The sequence below is a fragment of the Micropterus dolomieu genome, linkage group LG10 (genome assembly GCF_021292245.1).
Source record: "Micropterus dolomieu isolate WLL.071019.BEF.003 ecotype Adirondacks linkage group LG10, ASM2129224v1, whole genome shotgun sequence".
Classification (NCBI taxonomy): Eukaryota; Metazoa; Chordata; class Actinopteri; order Centrarchiformes; family Centrarchidae; genus Micropterus; species Micropterus dolomieu.
In genome coordinates, this window is record NC_060159.1 from 22,440,028 (window position 1) to 22,460,190 (window position 20,163).

At 38.2% G+C, this 20,163-nt stretch overlaps 2 protein-coding genes across 2 annotated transcripts in view; one reads left to right on the forward strand and one right to left on the reverse strand.

Annotated features, from left to right (window-relative positions):
• LOC123977535 (pleurocidin-like peptide WF3) overlaps positions 1-1,028 on the reverse strand; it is a 9,514-nt gene extending 8,486 nt beyond the window's left edge. Inside the window, exons 1-2 of the mRNA XM_046060289.1 lie at positions 928-1,028; positions 681-781 (exon numbers count right to left, since the gene is read on the reverse strand). Coding sequence (XP_045916245.1) covers positions 681-780 — 100 coding nt within the window. The 5' untranslated portion in view covers position 781; positions 928-1,028. The remainder of the gene's footprint in view (positions 1-680; positions 782-927) is intronic.
• LOC123977532 (exostosin-1) overlaps positions 1-20,163 on the forward strand; it is a 263,944-nt gene that overhangs the window by 163,703 nt on the left and 80,078 nt on the right. The gene's annotated exons all lie outside the window — the stretch shown is intronic.

Consider the following 20,163-nt stretch of genomic DNA (forward strand, 5'->3'; position numbering starts at 1 on the left):
TTGACAGTCATGTTTAGCTTCTTCCATTTTCTAATGATTGCTCCAACAGTGGACCTTTTTTCACCAAGCTGCTTGGCAATTTCCCCGTAGCCCTTTCCAGCCTTGTGGAGGCGTACGATTTTGTCTCTAGGGTCTTTGGACAGCTCTTTGGTCTTGGCCATGTTAGTAGTTGGATTCTTACTGATTGTATGGGGTGGACAGGTGTCTTTATGCAGCTAACGACCTCAAACAGGTGCATCTAATTTAGGATAATAAATGGAGTGGAGGTGGACATTTTGAAGGCAGACTAACAGGTCTTTGAGAGTCAGAATTCTAGCTGATAGACAGGTGTTCAAATACTTATTTGCAGCTGTATCATACAAATAAATAGTTAAAAAATCATACATTGTGATTTCTGGATTTTTTGTTTTAGATTATGTCTCTCACAGTGGACATGCACCTACGATGACAATTTCAGACCCCTCCATGATTTCTAAGTGGGAGAACTTGCAAAATAGCAGGGTGTTCAAATACTTATTTTCCTCATTGTATATAAGATGTTGGTATACAGGCAATATTCAAGTTCAATAATATACATTTATTATTGGTTTGTGGTCCTTTTAAGGTATGTTGGACAATGAGAAAGGTGTGTTGTGTCTTAATATTTGCCATTAAAAGGCTAAGTGAGTCCATGACTGTACCGTGAACAGCTCCATGGAGAAGCGTTCCAAGAAAGCCTTCTCCAGGTTCAGCCATGAGCACGACCATGGACAACACGAGAAAGATCACAATACACTTCATTCTACAAAGAAATGATTAAATAAAATAATATAAGATTAAATGCCAGCTACAATGTCATGGTATACAATAACAAATCTCAGCACATTTTCCAAATACATGTATAATAATAGGAGTAAATGAGGTTTAATATTTATATTTAGTTCATACCTTTCCACTGATGTAGAGTCAAAGACAAAAGGCTGTTCTCAGAGTGAGCAGTGTGATGTAGATATCTATAGGTGATGTAGATAGCTGTGCCTACTGATTGGAAGACACGCCTGGCTTTATATATGCTTGGCTGAATTAATTGTCATTCTAAGTATAATGTATTATTATTACAGGAAGAGCAAACACACTCATAGTATTTGGGAGGGATAGATAATTGATCTAATCTCAACCTCAAAACCAAAGTGAGTTCACACATGGGTTCCTCCTCCCATCAGTTCCTCTGGAGGGGGGGTGGGGGGGGGTTTACCATGGCCATGTCTTAAAAAGAGTTGCAAGATTTTGTACAGTATAAATTAATCATCAGCATAACAAACTATTATCAATAGTGTTTCAAAAATTGGCCCTAGAATAGATCCTTGCTGAAGACCTTAAAGTCTTCTTTATATGACTGTATGTATTGTCAGGGTAGTGAGGATATTTATTTAGTTCTGGTTGTCTTTTGTCTTATACTTCACATTAAAAAGAGAAAATTGCAGAACATTTTGTTGCATCTGTAACATACCACTCAAGGCAGCATAGAGGAAATATGACAGAAAGCACACATGCACATACAATATATTAAGCATTTGTGCTGACAAAGGAGTACACACAGTTCCTTTATTTTAAACATATTTCCAGTAACTGATACTCTTTGTTAAAAGTAAAAGAGTTCATCAGAAATAAATGTAAATAAGACATGTTTGGGTGTTTTATATTGCAAATTTATTCAGAACAACTGACATTCTATCAGCATTTATTCAAATTTCCAATCAATTAAGTCATTGCTTATATTTTGCTAAGAAATGGTTGCCCCAGCTTTTCCTTCTTGTGTTGAAAAACAAGAAACATTCACTTTCATCCGAAACATAGCTTTAGATTCAGACTAGTTGAAGCTAGGCTGTCCTGGGTTCTAATCGACTAAACGTTTGTCAAATTGCCGCTGCTGCTCTTGCTGCTCTGCCACATCTTGTTTTCCGCTGAAAATACTGGAGAAGAGGGAGATAATTCAGCAGCAGAACATAACATTTTGAGGAGAGAAGTTGTTGAAGTAGTAGTAGTGTATTACTTATTGTATATGAGAAATTTATATATTTTTCAAATTCTCACATTCATTGTGACAATTCAATTATTGTAACAGTAAAAATGGTAGAAGCACAGGTCCTTACCTATGGATTTTATGCACAGCTAAATGAAACAGACGGGAAGAAAACAATTACATTAAATCTGAACTCTACTTTATATCACACATCAAAAAGTAGAATAACATTATTGTTTGTTGTACAGAACAGTCAGCAAAGTAATTAATTCAGTATGAACACATTTGTGCATATTCCTCAAGTAATATATTTATACACACACACACACACACACACACACACATACACACACATATATGTTTAGGTGTGCCAGTTTAGGCAGGCCTTAATGTTATTAGTTACACCTGTGCCTTTCCAGCCCAGTCATGTAAATGCCTGCTGTTAAAATTGCCAATATTTTCTATGAGTGGTTACCATGAACAATTCCTTTGACAATGTGGTGAATAAATCCCTCTCCAGGTTCAGCCATGAGAACGACCATGGACAACACAAGAAGGGCTGCAGTGCACTTCATCCTAAAATAGTAGAAAATATCTTAATGGTCAAAATTAACAATAGTTAATTTTCAACTCTATTAAAGTTGGAGTGACAGTTCTTATCCATGCACATTCAGGTTAATTTCCAGTTTGCCAAGATATGCTGTTATTGTGAAGTTCGCTATAGTTGTGAGTATTGCTGTTTGAGGTGGGCTGGCTCTGGGACCGTCTCGTCGAACCTGTTTTCACTGCCAAGTTATCTCATATGGATGCATGGTCAACCCCTTGGCGTCAGTTTGTAAAGCCCCTTAGCGTCATAGTTAAACACAGTGGGGGAAGCCCTGTAATGCCATTATTATAAATAACAGAAAAGTCCAAGTAAGGAGGTTGTTGGGGTGGATGGTAGGCTAGAAACTGAACCTTTGCCCAGAAGACTGCTGTTTGTTTCCTGTGTGAAACAAAAAATCAACATTGATTGTTTTTGATAAAGTTACGCAAGTTACTTAACTTACATAGCAAAGTTTTGACATTTCATAATGTTAACCACGTGTCATATCACATCATTGACCGCTGGTTTTATTTTGAAAGTCTAACAGGACATTGCACATTTATCATTGCGAACTTAACTGGCTGTTGCATATACTTTATATTGTTGCTAACTTGACCGTAGTGCCCTACACATCCATAAACACCTGGGTGTTTAAAAAGAGATGCTATGGTGTCTTGATAAGGGGGAATATGTCACAAGTTGGGAGTGAGAATGTGTTGTCTCATCCTCTCTGCATGTTGGGTTCGCAGCAGCAGCTGTAGCGACAGTTTGCTAACCCACAACTAATTACATTACCTGCTGTGTCGTTGTTCGCTCCAAATCATTGTACTTGTAGTGGAATTGCGTATCTTCAGAACCCACCTATAATTGTTAAAAGTTTGTTTCTTCACAAATAAATTAGGTTAAAATATTTAGTTCTTACCTTTCTACTGATTCAAAGTGTGTCGAAAACAAAAAAGGCTTCTCTCAAACAGAGCAGTGAGAGATTGACAGGTCTTGTTAATATCTACTACTGGTACACCAACTCTCTTTATATATTATGCAAGACTGACTTAATTTATTAATTGCACAATATTGTACTGTATTGTATTTGGGCCAGACAGGTTATCAATCAAATCTCAACCGCCAAACCAAAGTCAGTTAAGACAGGACTCATCACTTCCTCACATTTAAAGTTTCAGTTTAGTCCAAGTAAATGAACAATTAGATGAAAGAAGTCAGGTGAGAGCCTCCAAACTGGGCACATGCTGACTACCATCTACTATACACTGACTATGGATAAGTACCTCATACGACCCCATTTCACAAAATCTGAACATATGTTTACATTAACATTTAAGCTGATGCTTTTATCCAAAGCAACTTACAATTGCTATATATGTCAGAGGTCGTGCACCTCTGGAGCAACTAGGGGTTAAGTGTATTGCTCAGGGGCACATTGGTGTCACAGTGGGGGATTGAAGCCGGGTCTCTCACACCAAAGGCATTTGTCTTAGCCACTGTGCCACCACTATCCCTTTAAGTTACATAAATATAACCATACCAAAATGGCCTAAAATGCAATCCATTTGCTTAGTTTATCATTACAACAAAATCAGAATTCTCAGTTGACCTTTTATCATCAACATAATAAAATAAAGACAAAGGAGGGATTTTTACATTTTTCATTATGCAGATTTATTGCCGTTAATTGATATTGCTATAGACTAGTTATAGACTAGTAAGGTGTCAAATAGTACATTTATTTGTGCAGGTGTGTATACGTAAAATGCAACCGTTCATATTATTCCTGCAGTATGCATTGGTTTTGTTATTGATACAGAATTTAAAAACACAATGTGATGTCAGCTTGCTAAAAGCTGAGTACTGTATGACAAGGTCAGTCGAGCATTTATTCTTAGAAAATTGGTTGCTGTTCTAGTAACTGAAACTCAGTACAGTGTGGGACTTGTATCTGGTTTTCAAGATAACATTCGTAACCATTTCCCTATTTTAGTTGTCTGTTTTTGAACTTTCTCACTGTTTGTTCCTATAAGTGGCAAGAGAAGAGGAACCCCAGGATGTGAAGCGATAAGATAATAATCACTCACCACTTCTCTGTAGTTTTCCTTATATTTACACAGAACAACCAGCTACATTTTTATATTTTGTGATGGGTTAGCAATTGAAAGTATTGAGTTATATTCCCCCAGGTTATTGCCTCTACTTAGATGGTATTATCCTGAGGCTAACCCTTTTATTACCTAGATGTGGTGTAAAAAGTTACCAAACATGTTTGTTTACATGTAAGTTGCCAGTTTTGTAAAGACATATGGGGAAAGATTGTAGTGTCTAGATGTGCAAAGTGGATGAAGACGGTTCAACATAGGTTACGTTTAGACTGCAGGCCAAAGTGACCCAAATCCAAATTTTTTGCACATATGTGACTCAGGTCTGATCTTTTTATGACAGTGTGAACAGGCCATTTCACATAGAATCGGATCTTTTCCAGTTCAGATTTGGGCCACTTTCATATGTGATCCAAATCCGATACAGATCGGATCTTTTTTAATGCAACCTGAGTCTGGACACTCAGGTCGGAATTGATGCGGCGTCACTCTAGAGCAGCTGTTGTCACAGTTCTGCTGTAGACAGAGCCATGGTGAACAAAAAGCTCCACCAAAAGCCATTATTAAACATATGTATCTCTTCCTCTTCTACCCTCATCTGCCCACAAATTCCCTTTCTTACACCTGAAATCCACCTGACTGCAAGCTCTCTTCTGAGTTAGTACATGCTACTTGTCTGAATGGACACCGTAAAGAGAGGAAGAGAAAGCAAAAGAGAGAAGGAGGGAGGGAGTTGTGTGGCAGTTGTGTTGGACAGCACGAGAAACAGTAATGAAAAGGACAGAAAGTTATGAACACTTATCATAATTCGGGAGAGATTTGACTTGTGAGAGGACAATGAAAAACACACTGAAGTCTGATATGGGCCAAATTTAATCAATAATCTGAACTGTCAAAAAAAAAAATCGTATCTGGAAAAACAATCAGAATTGAGCATTAAGGCCTGCAGTGTGATCGTAGCCTTAGAGTCAAGGTACCTCTACCAAACTTTACCAGAAGTAATGAAGCTGCCTAATAATTATACATACCTTGATATAGGGTATTGATCTCCTTATGCCACACCCTCCCTCATTACTCAAATACACATCACCTGATATGCTTAAATCCAATAAGCATTCAACCTTATACAACTTGGAGTTGAAAGGTACGCATAATGATGATATGGTCAAAATACTCACTTGCCTAATAGTTGTGCATACAGTGTTGTGTTGATCATATTTTAATAATTGCACCACCACCATGACTGTCAGAATACTACTTCCCTCATGACTATGAAATGATGATAAATTGAAGGAAGTGGTGCATATCTTAATCCTATCAAGTGTTAACACGTCTTGTACTTTTTTCCGTGAGGTGCTGTGTGCATGTGTGCACACATGTTTTTGTGTGGTGAATTTCATCGAAATCGGGCAATGACAGTGCAAAGTCCCTGCTGCATCATTGTTAACAGCCTGATTATTATCTTATAGCTTCACATGCTGGGGTTCCTCTTCTCTTGCCAATTATATGAACAAACAGTGAGAAAGTTCAAAAACAGACAACTAAAATAGGGAAATGGTTGTTACAGAGTTGCTTTGGCCTTTTTCATTTAAACATATGCCATTTCAAAGCATTATTTAATTGCCAAGGATTGCCTGCCAAAAGACAATTTCCTATATTTTATATGATAATTCATGGGTTTTCATGGGTCCTTCTCCATCTTTGTCAATCAGACAGCAGGCAAAAATAGACTTAATTTCTCTGTTGGAGGTTTTGCAGTTTGTGCTTCACATTGCTGCTCAGTTTTTCTGAACAAATCGTATATATATATTATATCCTTAGCAGGCCATTATTGTTCAAGCAGCGGTGTGGACTTTTCCTGGGAAAAAGCTTTTGGACATTTAATGTTTAAAATAGCAATTGTATAAACATTTCATGAAATCCTCTTGCATTTATTGATACCTCACTTTATAATCATGTCCCACTTTTGATTACCAGGGCTCCAATTAAAAGTATACCGTAATACCTAACATCAGGCTGATCCATTTCTACCACCAAATGATGCAGTATTGTGTTTCTGTTCATGACAAAGTGGTTCTCTGTTTACTTCAAGATAAAAGACATACTGTAACAATTAATTATCAGAAAAATATATAAAATATTGAATCTTGTGTGCAGTGTTGTTAATGATAATAGTTTTGTTAGCTTCTTAACTCTCTACTCTACTTTTTTTAAATGATGTCTCTTCCATCTTTCTATGAGTTTTCCTTCTATAAAGTTGACCTGTTAGAAGCACGAGATAATTACAAGATAATTGAGTATTAGTCATGCTGTTGTCTACTTAGTTGAAGCCATGATGAAAAACAATCAGCAGGTCCTAACTGAAATTAATATAAGAGAGCATTTGTGTAAGATTCAAACTTTCTGCTGACGACATACAGTGTGTGAACTAATAAAATAACAGTATATTGATTTGTTTTAATGCCAACATTTTCACGTAAAAACTCCCTATGTGACCACATAAGAATCAAATTGTATCCAAAAGAGCAGAAATGTAGTTCCTGATTAGGTGCTCCTGCAGTCCATGCATCCTGACTTGTGTGGAACAAGTGGCAGCTCTTTAAACTGGTTCCATGTGTGTCATTACAGACAGTGAGATGTCTGAGGTCTTGATTGCTAAGAATGCCAAGAAACCAGCGTCTCAAGATGATCCTGACAAACCAACAGACAAAGGGAGCCACAAACTGAGGGATTATGTTTGATCCTGGTGTAAGCCCCTGTCAGCTGTCTTAGAGAAGTCAGTCAAGTCTTACTGTAGCACTAAAATCTAAGAAGGACACAAATTCACATCATCAGCTAAAATAGACTCACTTGAGTTCTTGAGTTCTCTGCACTTTGTTGTGTTCCTTCCAGCTTTAATACGTCTGTCCACCTCTTTTCTATAATACAAGGAATCATCTACAATGGGTGGATTTTGCCGTTTGAGATTTTTTTTTAGTTTTGTTAAAGCATAAAGCTTTACTTCTCACCATTTCACCAATTTTTTGGTGTAATGATACAAACTGAACTTCACTGTTATATCGCAACTGGAAAACTTAGGGTAGGTGGCCAAGCTAGCATTATTGACACTCAATCACAGTTGTAGTTTTTGAATAATGCAAGTAACAGCCTAATAAATTTTGGTGGTGGATAATCACCTTTTAATGTTGCAAGTTTGAAAAACAAGTTTCAAAGTGAATTACAAAGTATTAAATAAACATAAATACAGTATTTACAAAAACAAAACATATAACATTATTTAATCAAATCAACTGTTGGTCTAAGCCTCTGATAATTCGCCTCCAAAGTCAGAAAATCTATAGAGGTTTGAACTTCATGGGCCTGTATGCATGAGTCACCACAACGGAACATCTGTTTTTCAGCATCTGCCATTTTGCATTTACATGTGAAAAAAACATCAAAACAACATCTAAGATGGTGAAAATCTATTGTGTAATCAGTTGCACAAACTCATTTCTATATTTAGTTTTGAAGATTGAACAGAGGAGACGCACCATGAAGTTGTTGCAAAGGAGTTGTAAAATATCAACTAATCTGATGGTCTGAAGATGCAAAATGCAACTGTTCATATTATTCCTGCAGTTTGCATTGGTTTTATTATTGATACAGAATTTAAAAACACAATGTGATGTCAGCTTGCTAAAAGCTGAGTACTGTATGACAAGGTCTGTCGAGCATTTTTTCTGACTGAACAGAGGAGACGCACCGTGAAGTTGTTGAAAAGGAGTTGTAAAACATTAACTAACGAATTAATCTGATGGTCTTTAAGATGTTTTACTTGTAACTCTGCAGTTTCTTTTTGCAAAACAGTGAAGGTGATACAGTGGTGTTTTGTGGAGGCTTACAAACATGAAGTCTTATTTCCACCAATACAGGTGCAATACGATGTTCATGTTAGCTGCTTGGCTACAGTCTTTGCAGTATGTTCATGTGCAAGTTTTTGTTGAAGATGTGAGTTGACATGTTTGAGGATGCCATGGTGTGCCAGAGCCCTCATGTCTGAATGTGTATATAAATCGTGTCTGGGCATTTGTGAGAGAGACAAATATGTGACATTGTGTATACCTGAGTGGACTGCCTGTTACTTTCTCTGTCACCCAAAGAAAGTTATTGTTGTTATTATCCCCATCACTTATATAGCAATGCAGTTAACAATACTGTATTCATTATACACACACTCCTGTGATCTCTTCCTTTCATTACAGATGGAGCTGCCACTCTCTGCCTGCTCTCTGCTGGGTTTTAGGGGTCCTGATGCCACTCACTGGCTATTGAATAATGACCCAGAGAGACCCAGCTTTAGCCTAATCCCTACTTGAAAGCTATCCTTCCTCTAATTCAATCCCTCTTTAAAACCCTCGGTGGAGACAGACGAGTGACGCATACACACACAAATACACCTGGATTAATGCGGCCAGCCTTGAGTGGCTGTTCCAACAACATACTGGAACTGAATAATGACACAAACATCAAGGAAATCAGGATTTAACAATTAAAGCAGGTATTTCACTGCTTACAGTGGCATTGATTTGAGGACAAGTTCTCTAGGGATGACATTCATCCACTTTTATAGTTTTTACTTTTGACGTAGCAGTTAGTGTTAAAGGTCTAGTGTGTAATATTTGAGGATTTATTGACAAAAATGCAGTGATAGTGACAGTGTTTCACACTCTTGGCTTACATTTTCCATGTAATCTGTCAGTGGCCAAGTTGCAATAACATATACTTTTACTAAATAATAAATTTCTTAATAAATATACCTAAAGAAACCTCATTTCTTGAATGGCTACTCTCTGCTGTCTCAGAAGAGACCCCTTTTGTGCTGCGTCAATTACCGTAGCTGTCCTATGGACTTTGAAAGGGTAGGGGGCAGTGATAGACTGGATAGTTGGTTGCAAATCACAACCACACCACTAGATGCCACTAAATCTTACACACTGAACCTTTAAAGAGAGACATGATATGGCAGAATTCTGACAAATAACTAAGTGGCTGCAGAATCTTAATTGACCAACTGCCAAGTGTCAAATGCTAGTAAGGTTTTGTCTTTAGTGAGATAATCCATATGGGTTTTTAGATGACACCAATTAAAAGCCTCAGTTACGCTATATAGGGACTGCCTGTTAACCCTGCAGCTAAAATCCTATCCAACTGTCTGTGATTTGGAGCAGGATACTGAGGATCAGCTTTTTTCAAAGTCACAGGATCACTATCCTCTCTCACTCCTAGATAATGAGAGAAAGGTAGTTAAATTCAGTCTGAAGCACATTTTTGGCTTGTTTCGACAACTGGAGTGGTTTTTCAGTCTGAAGCAGATGTAGTACAGTAAATGTACTGTGATTTAAGCAACAAACATCATCATATTTATGGGATGTATGTCTGCATTAACAGAACTGCAACAATTACATTTTCTTATAAAATTTATACCAGGTAACAATTCGCCAATTTAGTTATGTTTTTCTGTCACGTTTTTAATGAGAACATGTTGCATTAGTTACTATTGGCTAGTAAGGATATGATTCTCAGGGTACCTTTGCCACAGAAGTATCATTGGGAGAGGGCTACTGGAGTCTCCCACCCCCAACAATATTGAGCCAGAAGATCAGAGGGCCATTGGCTTACTAGTTTGAACTTCTAAATAAGTCAGTACCTCCTCGACCCAAGTCTGCAGCTGGCCTTGTGGGTGCCAAGTTCACTGAGGTCCAAAAGAGGACAGGAGAGAACACTGTTGTTCGTTCTCATTAGCTTAGGTGATGAAAGAGTAATTACACACTTATGGCCAATTTTAATTCAACTCAATTTCAAAAAGTATTTTGGTAGATGCTACTCTGACAATTTATCTTTATGAAGTGCAAAACAAGTAAAAAACAAAACAAATAAGTAATGTGTTCCTCTACAAAAATACATGAACATTTGGTTGTTGCCGTGTGTCATGGTTTAAAAATTCTATGACTACTGTAGTGTAGAGGCTCCCTCAAGAGGTCACAATTGTCACTTGTGTACATGACAGAAAACGAAACCAAAATAAAGTCATTTAGTTCCAAATAGGAAAGCCAGTTTCAGCACTGTTTTAAAAGCTGTTTATTACACTGAAAGTTTAAAACACAAGATCTTGCCTTGTTGAGCAACAGCCTCTTTGAATTTTGCTCAAAACTTAAAATGCTTCTGTTACTTGTGAACGTCTACACCTTTGTGTCATAGATGTAATGAAGAAAAAGTCTTTAATGTGGACTTAATGATATGTGTAGGTATCTTAGATTTTTCATCATACTACTAGATTTTAACTGTGGCGTTTTATGGAAAACAAAATAAACCATAAAACAGATAGGAAACTGTTTTAAACTGAAAACATTTTTGGTACTGATATCACAAAAATGACCACTTCAGGACTACAGCCTCAATTCCCATATGTAATTTCTTAGGCTTTTTGGTGTCCTTCCAAAATCAAAATGTTTGCATGGTTCATTTTATTCTTTTTTCTTTATTTCACAAGTTCAGGAAAATAAAAACTGATTCTGTGACGACATCAGTGTCAAAGTCAGAGAATCATTTCTTGGAAATACAGAGTTGAAATGAGGCGGGAGGCATGAGAAATAGATTCTCAACGCCGCCTGGCAAACCCACTGCCTGCTCCTCAGGCTTTTGATATACAGCTTGAAAACACACACACACACACACCACACTGAAGCTGTACCTCATCATTGCCACAGAGCATGGAAGATGAAAAACCCATGAGTGTACGCATTTTGATTCTTAAATCAACAGTGTTTTGATTTTGGTTTTGCTACAGCAGAGCGTGAAGCAGCTTATTATCTGCTTCATTACTGGCAGGAGGACAGGGACGTGCCTGTGTGTGTGCATGTGTGTGAAAGAGAGTTTTGTGTGAGTGTATGTGTGTGTTCCTACAGTATCTAGATGTGTGTGAGCCAAAAAGTTAACCAAGCCCATCCCACTGTTTTATGAAAAACTCGTACAGTTTTCCATTCCACAGACGTGGGTGTGGGATCATTGTATATCAAGTAAACAAAGCAATAAGTTTCATTGGAAATCATTTTATGGTATCCACAGACATAAAACGCATTATCAAGTTACTGTACTGAAGTTATTGAACTATATTACCATCTCGCCACCATGAGGAGTGTATCCAGCCAGTGACCAGCTAGCTCTAAAGCTCTATAATTAAGACACAATGCAAGGTCAGCATCTGAAAAGCGTTTTTCCTACAGCTTTTCTGGATATAAAATCACTGGCTTACCGCGAACTCATATAGGAAATTGACCCTTCCATAAGCCACGCCCCCTTAGTTACTGTTGCTAAGTCCGACAAACTGTCGGAGCTGTTCACTTTTATCACGGTGCTGCCACTGTCTATTACTCAGAAAGAAGCAGACAGTTTTGCAGTTGCATTATACATTTGTAGGTTGTATTCAGGCTGTCAGACTGACTCAAAGGGACGTGAAACAAAAAGAAACATAGAAGCTAAAGCCTACCGATCACACAGTACAAGTGAACCTCCGCATCCCCCGATGATTGAGACAAAAGACAACGATATGAACGATCAACACTGTTCCTGTAAAGCTGGGTAGGCCTCTATTCATTATTACAATCATTAAAAAGCAGAACAGTATGGATTTAGTAGTAGGAAGTTAGCTAGCGTTAGCTAACTAACATCACATTAGGAACAACCCGCAGCCGACATTTTTCTGGATTTATTTTAGGTTCTGGAAAGAGAATAAATCGTACTTCTCCTTTCAACCTCTCTGGGTAGAAACTGTAACTATCACAATTGCCCCAGGAACAGCGTTTGACCATATCTTGGAAAAATAAGGCAGAAGAAAGCTAGAAAATGACTCTTTTTGCATTAGAGTCAATGGAGCGCAGCCATGAAAGTGTCGGACCTCAGTTAGAGCGAGTCATATACTGTGCTGTGATTGGCCAGCTGTGTATTTGGGGTGTGGCTTAGTGAAGGGTCAATTGCCGCTGTGTTCCAGCTGTGCTGCGTTTTTGTTTCGGCCTCTGCCCGACGTCAACTCACATTAGAATCATTTCAGAAGCATTTCAGCAGAGGGGGTTTAGCCTGCCCCACGCTGTTGACTTGCTGTTATTTTACAGTTTTTGGGCCTCTCCTGCAGATCACTGCTCTCTATGACCCGGTTTTGTTCCATTCTCTGCACAGCTTCCTATCCCACGTGGAGCATTTCGTAAGAGTGTTTTGCCTGCTTAATTTTTCTAATATTTTGTCGTCCTTGATTTTTGTGCTTCTACCATGGCTAAGAAGGCTATGTAGTTAAATGGTTTCTTTTTTTGTCGGTTTTAATTGTTTTTATTGTTGATATGCAACCAGGAGTCTGCACAGGTTGTTTTATTTTGAAAATTGACCGGATTCTTAGTTTCTCCAGACCGTTCATATCTCAGGGCATCCAATACCAACGCTTTCAGAAAAAGTGACAAAGTGTAGTTATTTGACGCTAAAGGTACCCTTCAGCACCTCTATGAGATACTCCCGGGTGCATCTGTATGAGACACTCCAGAGCGTCTCATACCGGAAGTACTATCTACAATCCTGTTAAAGGTGTCGACAGGCCCCCGAAGCCCCCTACCCTTACCATAACCATCAGAAATGTTAGTACCTAAACCTAAGTCATTGACTTTATGCATGTCGACAGGCTAACCCAACTGTAGCATTCCCCAAACAAAAGACACAAAAGAGGAGGGTAGGCTAAATCAGGCCTGCATGTGTGCTGACTCAGCAGGGATGATATTACATTAGAAAAGTTGAATATCTGAAAGCAATGCATAATGCATTATATTCCATTATATTTTGAACTTTGTGTCTTGTCACACCCCTAAAATATAACATATTTAGGGTTGACGCTAGCTTCAAGTCCCTGTTAATGTCTGAGTGTTCGAGTTGTGCATTATATAGTTTTGTGTGTGTAGTGTGTAAATGAGAGAGAAGACAAATGAAGGACCCCACATGACTTCACTAAGAGGTTTCCTGCCTGAACTTGAGCGCTCAGAGGTCTGCTGTGGCAGATAGGACTGCTGCCTTTGTTCACATTACAACCCCAATTAGGCAGAGCATTGTGTGTGAGAAATACGAGAGCATTTCTCAGCATGTGTGGAAATGAGTGTGTGTCTGTTGTTTGTGTGTGACTGGGATATTGAGAGTGACAGCTGAATGTTGCCACCAGCACGCTCCACTTGTCTCCTTGTTTCACTTCAGACCAGATGAGTGAACTGCTGGCTGCAGGCCAAATAAAAAAAAAACACACACTTTTTCTTCCCTCCTATGCTTGTGAAGCCTCTCACTGATGTCATTCTGCTTTATATAGGTTTTACCCCTTAGCCTTGAAGTTAACCTAACCTTGCTCCAGAGGCGTGCGACCTCTGACATGTATAGCAATTGTAAGTCGCTTTGGATAAAAGCATCAGCTAAATGTAATGTAATATGTAATGTAAACCTAAAACCAAGTTTTAACCCTCAAACAGGTCTTTAAAGAAGTGAGGACCAGCCAAAAATGTTCTCATTAGGGCCATACCCGAATTAGGACATTTGACTCAGAGTTGGCACTTTACGGCGATGTATCGGCATACACTGACACTATACCTATAATTATGAAAATACATTATTCGCTCCTCTGCCCATTCACAGTACAGTCGCACCACACTGAACTCCTGTATCAGCCTATAGTGTCTTGTTTTAGACTCACATTTAAATGTCTTTGTTTATCTGTGATGTGAAAACATCAGATTTCCTCATAGTCAAAAAAATAAAAAGTGTGCGTCCTGGTCATAATTCAGTTATAAAATCTTGGGAACCACAGAACGTATCTACTGCCTGGCTGCTGAAAGCGCTGTCAGCTGAAGAGTCACTCACACTGGACAGCAGTAGAGGAGGTTGAACCAGCATCTGGTTCAACAGTAGTTCAGCTTACTTCGCTGCCTTCAGCCCCGGAGCTGAGAGCATCGGCACAGCAAACAGAAATGAGTCACGCTGCCCTGATTCCATCGCCCATCTCTGTTTCCATCAGAGTTAGTTTTGTATTTAGGGAATATTGGTTTGTAAAAGTTTGCTGTTATTCTACTTGCTCTGTGTACAATAATGCGGACAAAATGTACGTCCACAAGGGGGCTTCTCGACTGATGATTAGAATCATCGACATTTTTGTCAAATTGCCTCCTCCTAAAGGTCAAAATCTCCAATTAGTCCTCACATGGGTCAAAATACATAACCACACAAACACCGAAACATACAGCACATGCACTTATTTCCAGATGCATAAATACAAATATACTAGTAAACACACAGACACCAAACACAAACAAATACTGCATAGTCCCCGAATACACATCCTACTACAAATGAATATACAAATAGAAATGTTTACAATAGACACATGCAGTAAAACAAATATACATAATGCGATAAAGTGCTTCAATAAATGCATTCATGTGAACACTTATGCAAAGTGCAAATGCTTGTGTGCACACATCCATATCACAGGTGCTGATCGAAGTGTGGGTGTCCCATGTATGAAAACACACACAACTCAAGTGGTTCATATAATTACTTTGCTGAGAATTAATATATTATGTAGTGACAGATGCAGACTTTCTGAGTTGCATTACATTTACATTTACACAGCATACATCCAAACAGAGCAGTTTGAAACGTTCTTTTTACCACAACAAGGCGGAACTCAGAGCCAAATGCGGGCTCGTCACAGAGGCAGACAAAGTTGAAACACACTTAACTATCTTGTCAGTCCTGTTGCCAAAAGCCTCAAACCAAACAAACCTTTAAGATTAAGGTGAAATATTAAGACCCAGATTCGAGGTTCTCTTATGGTGCTTTCACACCAAAAGCGAAGTGAGCGTTCGGGGTGGTGAGTTTACATACAAAGTCAAAGCAAAGATTAGTAGAGCTGCAATTTCGTGTCGGGCGGCGCGAAGCAACGTGAAGGGGGCGGTGCTGCAACGCAAAGAAATTTGCGTAAGTTGAATATTTTCAACTCACGCTGAGTCGCGATAGCCTATCAACGCTGAGATTGTCCGTACTCACCGACGGCTTCAGAGAGTTGTGTGGAGAGGGCCGGGCAGAGCAGGCGATTGAAAATCTGCTGGCCGGCTGAGAGCTGCTAAACTTGGGGGAGAGGAGCAGGGAGCAGCGCTCTAGCTTTTGGACAAATATGGTCCGTCTGGATTATGCTCTGACAATTGTGTTGTTTACTCACGGGATGAGCTCAGAGTAAACTGCTTTTATTAAATTAGCTTTTAGTTTAGTTTTTGGGATTACAACGTTGATTTATCTTTACTCGAGCTTCTCAGCAGCTAGATTCCGTGCACATCCGGTTCCACTGTTGTTAGAGTCGTTGGGCACTACTTCATATTTATGTAAAAAACGGACAAAATTGGACATTGGTTTGGATTGGAAGTTGAACTACCTATTGAGTTCAGAAAACATGTGCCGCATTAGACATCAGTTGGTCTAATATTTTATGATGTGACAGCCTTTGCAGTTTCTAGGCTTTATATACAGTATAGATTTCATGTTCAAGTACCCCCTGGGAAAGAAATATTTTCAAGGCCTGTGCTGGTGAATAGGGAGATTCTTGTTTTTAACTATAGGATTTACTGCACTGAATTAGAAGACAGCTAAAAAAAACTCCAAATAAACTGACTTATTACAAACTCTGCAACAAGACTGGCAGTGAATAATCTTTTGTATTCAATTCCTATAGCCCACCTTTTTTCCAGTAACATTAGTGTAAACAAACCAAGGACAGTAAAAGTTTTTACAGTGTCACATGAGAAGACAGATTCCTATGAGAAATGGGAATAGTGTATTGCAGCTGCAGTGAATGTTTAATTTAATTCAGAGCCCGTTTTCTAAGTAAAATAAAAGTGAATGAATTTCTTATACGATGCAGAGACACTGATTTCTGTTTGCCAGTGTGTTCCCAGAGAAAGTGATTCTTCTCTCCCTGTCTGGCCCTGTGGGATGCCTGCACTGTTGAAGCTAGAGGCAGCATATGAGCAGGCCACCCACTACCAGCTGCCTGTGTACGTGATCATGTGTGTGTCTAAGGGTGTGTGTCGGTGTTACTGTTGGAATATTAAAGTTCTTCCCTAGTGAATGGCAGGCATATCAAAGACAAGGCAGTCTGCCAGCAAAGCCTGCGGCACATACACTCTGACGAATATATATTTATACACAACTCAAAGGCATACCAAAGTGTGCTTAAAGAATTACACTGCCAAAGGCAAGTTTATGTTATTTTTGTTTTACTCAACACAGTCCTTAAATACTTATTAAGCATGCAGACAGCTTGCCTTGTGGCTCATACTGTTGTTAGCCTGAAGCTAAACACACAACTAAGCCACCTGGTTGTTTCTTGGATGCAACAGACCTCTGGATGCAACTATTTAATGCCCATGTGTGCAAAATTTCATTGCTGCATTTGTCATATTTAGCAATGCTCACTCAGCCAGTGTCTGTTGAAAGTCACATTTGCTGACTAAAAGTTTTCCACAAATACTTTACTTTTTTCACATTATATTTGGAATCACCATTACTTATCTAACCAGTCCATCGGGTTGACAGTGTAGTCTTTTGCTCTGGCACCAAATTTCAGTACATTTACCCAAAAAATGTAAGCTTATATCCAATCTGTTTATCAAGACGAAGAGCATTCCAGTTTAGATGCCGATATACGTGCTTGAAAAGCAGAACTGTCCGGATTTAAACAAGATGTCTGTCCACCAGGGCTATCACCTTTTATTTGAATACATTACTGTTCAAACATGGGGAATATATTTTGATATTTCAATTTGTAATTGTCTGATTTCTACTCCAAATGTGGGGGGTGTCATAAAATGCTTGATTTGTTTTAAGAAGTGACAGTCCTAGTGCTGTGAGGAGAATCAAGTGGAAGAGAAATATATAAAAATAATCATATTCTCTTGTGGATGGTTAAAACTTTTTTTGTGTACTGAGTGGTTGCTTAAAATATTTAGTATCTGCGCTTCTTATTTTTGAATAACAAACACCATAAGAGATCAGATTCAGACTCTCTTTTTTATTGTTTTCCATCACTAGGCGAAGGAAATTTGTCTTTCACAAAAGGGCTCATAAATAAATGAAAAGGCACATACTGCAAGAAAGCTTGCCTTACAATGGCCTCTTAATATCATTGCTGGCACATTCTAATTCTTAAATTCCCAAAATTCAGATCAGGAATTACAGGAAGAGAGCACATGCACAGTGTTAAACCTTTGAACCTTTTTTGTGCAGTGGCCATTTCTCTCAGACTGGCTGTGTGTGGCTCACTGGAAGTGTGACTAATGTGCTGTATGTGACTACTCAGTCCACCCTTGCCTCCATGAGCCCTCCTTTCTTGGTCATCTCCCCTCTTGTCTAATATTCTCCACCTCTTTTCTCCTTAATCCTCCTTTCTCCACATTTTACTCGCCATAACCTCATCGACAGTTCTTTTCATCATCATATTAATTCTATAACTGATGCGCTTTATTCTGCATTTTTCGCTATAAGTCCATTTCCATTTGGCGTTTGCATGGAATATGTTTCATACCCTCATTATGTCCAAACTTTATTTAGTTTGATTACACTCCCACCTGTTGGTCAATTATGTATTACTTGTGTAATTTATTTTGTCATTTGATAGTAAAATTGCTTGTTTTATTAACCATCCACTAGTAAAGTCCACAGTGTTATCAGGTTTACATTTTGACCTGGTGTTTTTGTTGTCCAATAAGTTTATTTATGGAACCCACTAACTTCTGATACTGTATCAGGTTGCTATTTCTTTTTAAACATTTTTTATTGTTAAAATAAAACATTGGGTCAACAAAAAAATATATGTTAACGTTTTCCACAAGAATTTTATAAATTAAGACTGCTGGCAGAATTACATTAATTCAAAACAATGTTTTGATTATGGTGAATTACCTTTTAGGCCACAATAAAACGCATTTCTAAGTAACATGAACTTAATAATTGTCAACATGAATGCAAGTGTTTAAGTTGATCCAACATAATGTTTTAAGTTAGGTGAAGAAGCTTTTTGGCCACAATAAAACACATTTCTAAGTAACATGAACTTAATAATTAAGTTGATCTCTGCAAGTGTTAAGTTGTGTGTTAGCGAGTTATCTTTAGTATTTCTTCTCATCTGAATCATAGTCTAATCATGTCTCACTAACATTAGCCAGCTAACTGGCTACTTGCAGTTTATAAACGTAGCTAGCCTACATGCTAACCGGAGCGGTGGCTCATACGTTTCCCTGGCTACCTGGCCACCTATTACTCCCGCATTTAAGCCTACTCAATCAGTGACAGGCTACAGCTACTAGCTAACTTTACCTCGGCACACAGACTGTACTATCAACACTGCTCAAATTTCAGAGTAAGGACTTCCAGATTTCGGTGTTTGTTACAGTAGGCTATCACCAACATCATCCTGAGAGAATGCAAATATGTGTAATCAAGCATAACATTACTTACCATTCACCACATTACGCTTCAATGAGTTTCAGTTATGACCCTGTGGTCACTCGTCTGGCCTTGAACATGCCTGCACATGCAGGAGAGGGAAACCGTGGGCCGTTTACACGTCATCAAAATGTATTTTACATTAACAGAACTTAAAATTAAATAATTTTTTGATTAACTGAAAATGTTAAACTCTGACAAGTCATGATAGTATATTGAATCAATAGGCATAATTTGTGTGTCATCCAAGCTCAATAAAATAACAATTACAAGTAAAAATTCTAACAGTATCTCAGAACTTGATTTTTTATTTCACAACAATATATATATTTAAGTTATGACTAAAGGTCCCCTGAATTAGTTTATAGAGTGTAAAATTCAGTGGTTTTAAATCATTAATTATGGCATTCTATCACTGTTTTTATGTTCATTCTATGTCTATTTTCATGTGAAGCATGTGCGCATGTAATTTGTTTATCGTAAAGCACTTTGAGCTGCATTTCTTCTATGAAAGTTGCTAATTGTATTATTATTATTATTTAATTATGCTAATTTGAATAGGAAATGCACTGCACATGATTTGATATTACTCAGTTGACCTATTGTTTTAAATGTGGTTTGTGAGATCAGAGGTTCGTCTTGGTGAATTTGCACCCGTATTTGATGTATTATTGAGTTAATGCAATAAAAATGAAAGTGTAGCTTTTTTGTTTGTTTTGTTCAAATCTGGATCCCTTTCTTGTGAACAGAAACCCTGTTTGTTGGTATCAGAGACCAGTTTTGTGGTTGCTTCAGGAAAGCAATGTACCAACTTGTCTGACCTCTCAGACAGTTCAGCAGCTCAGTTTTAGCTGTGGGTCTGAGAACGATCTGTTGAGAAACGTTTGAACCCTGTGGCATTTAAAGTCAGTCCA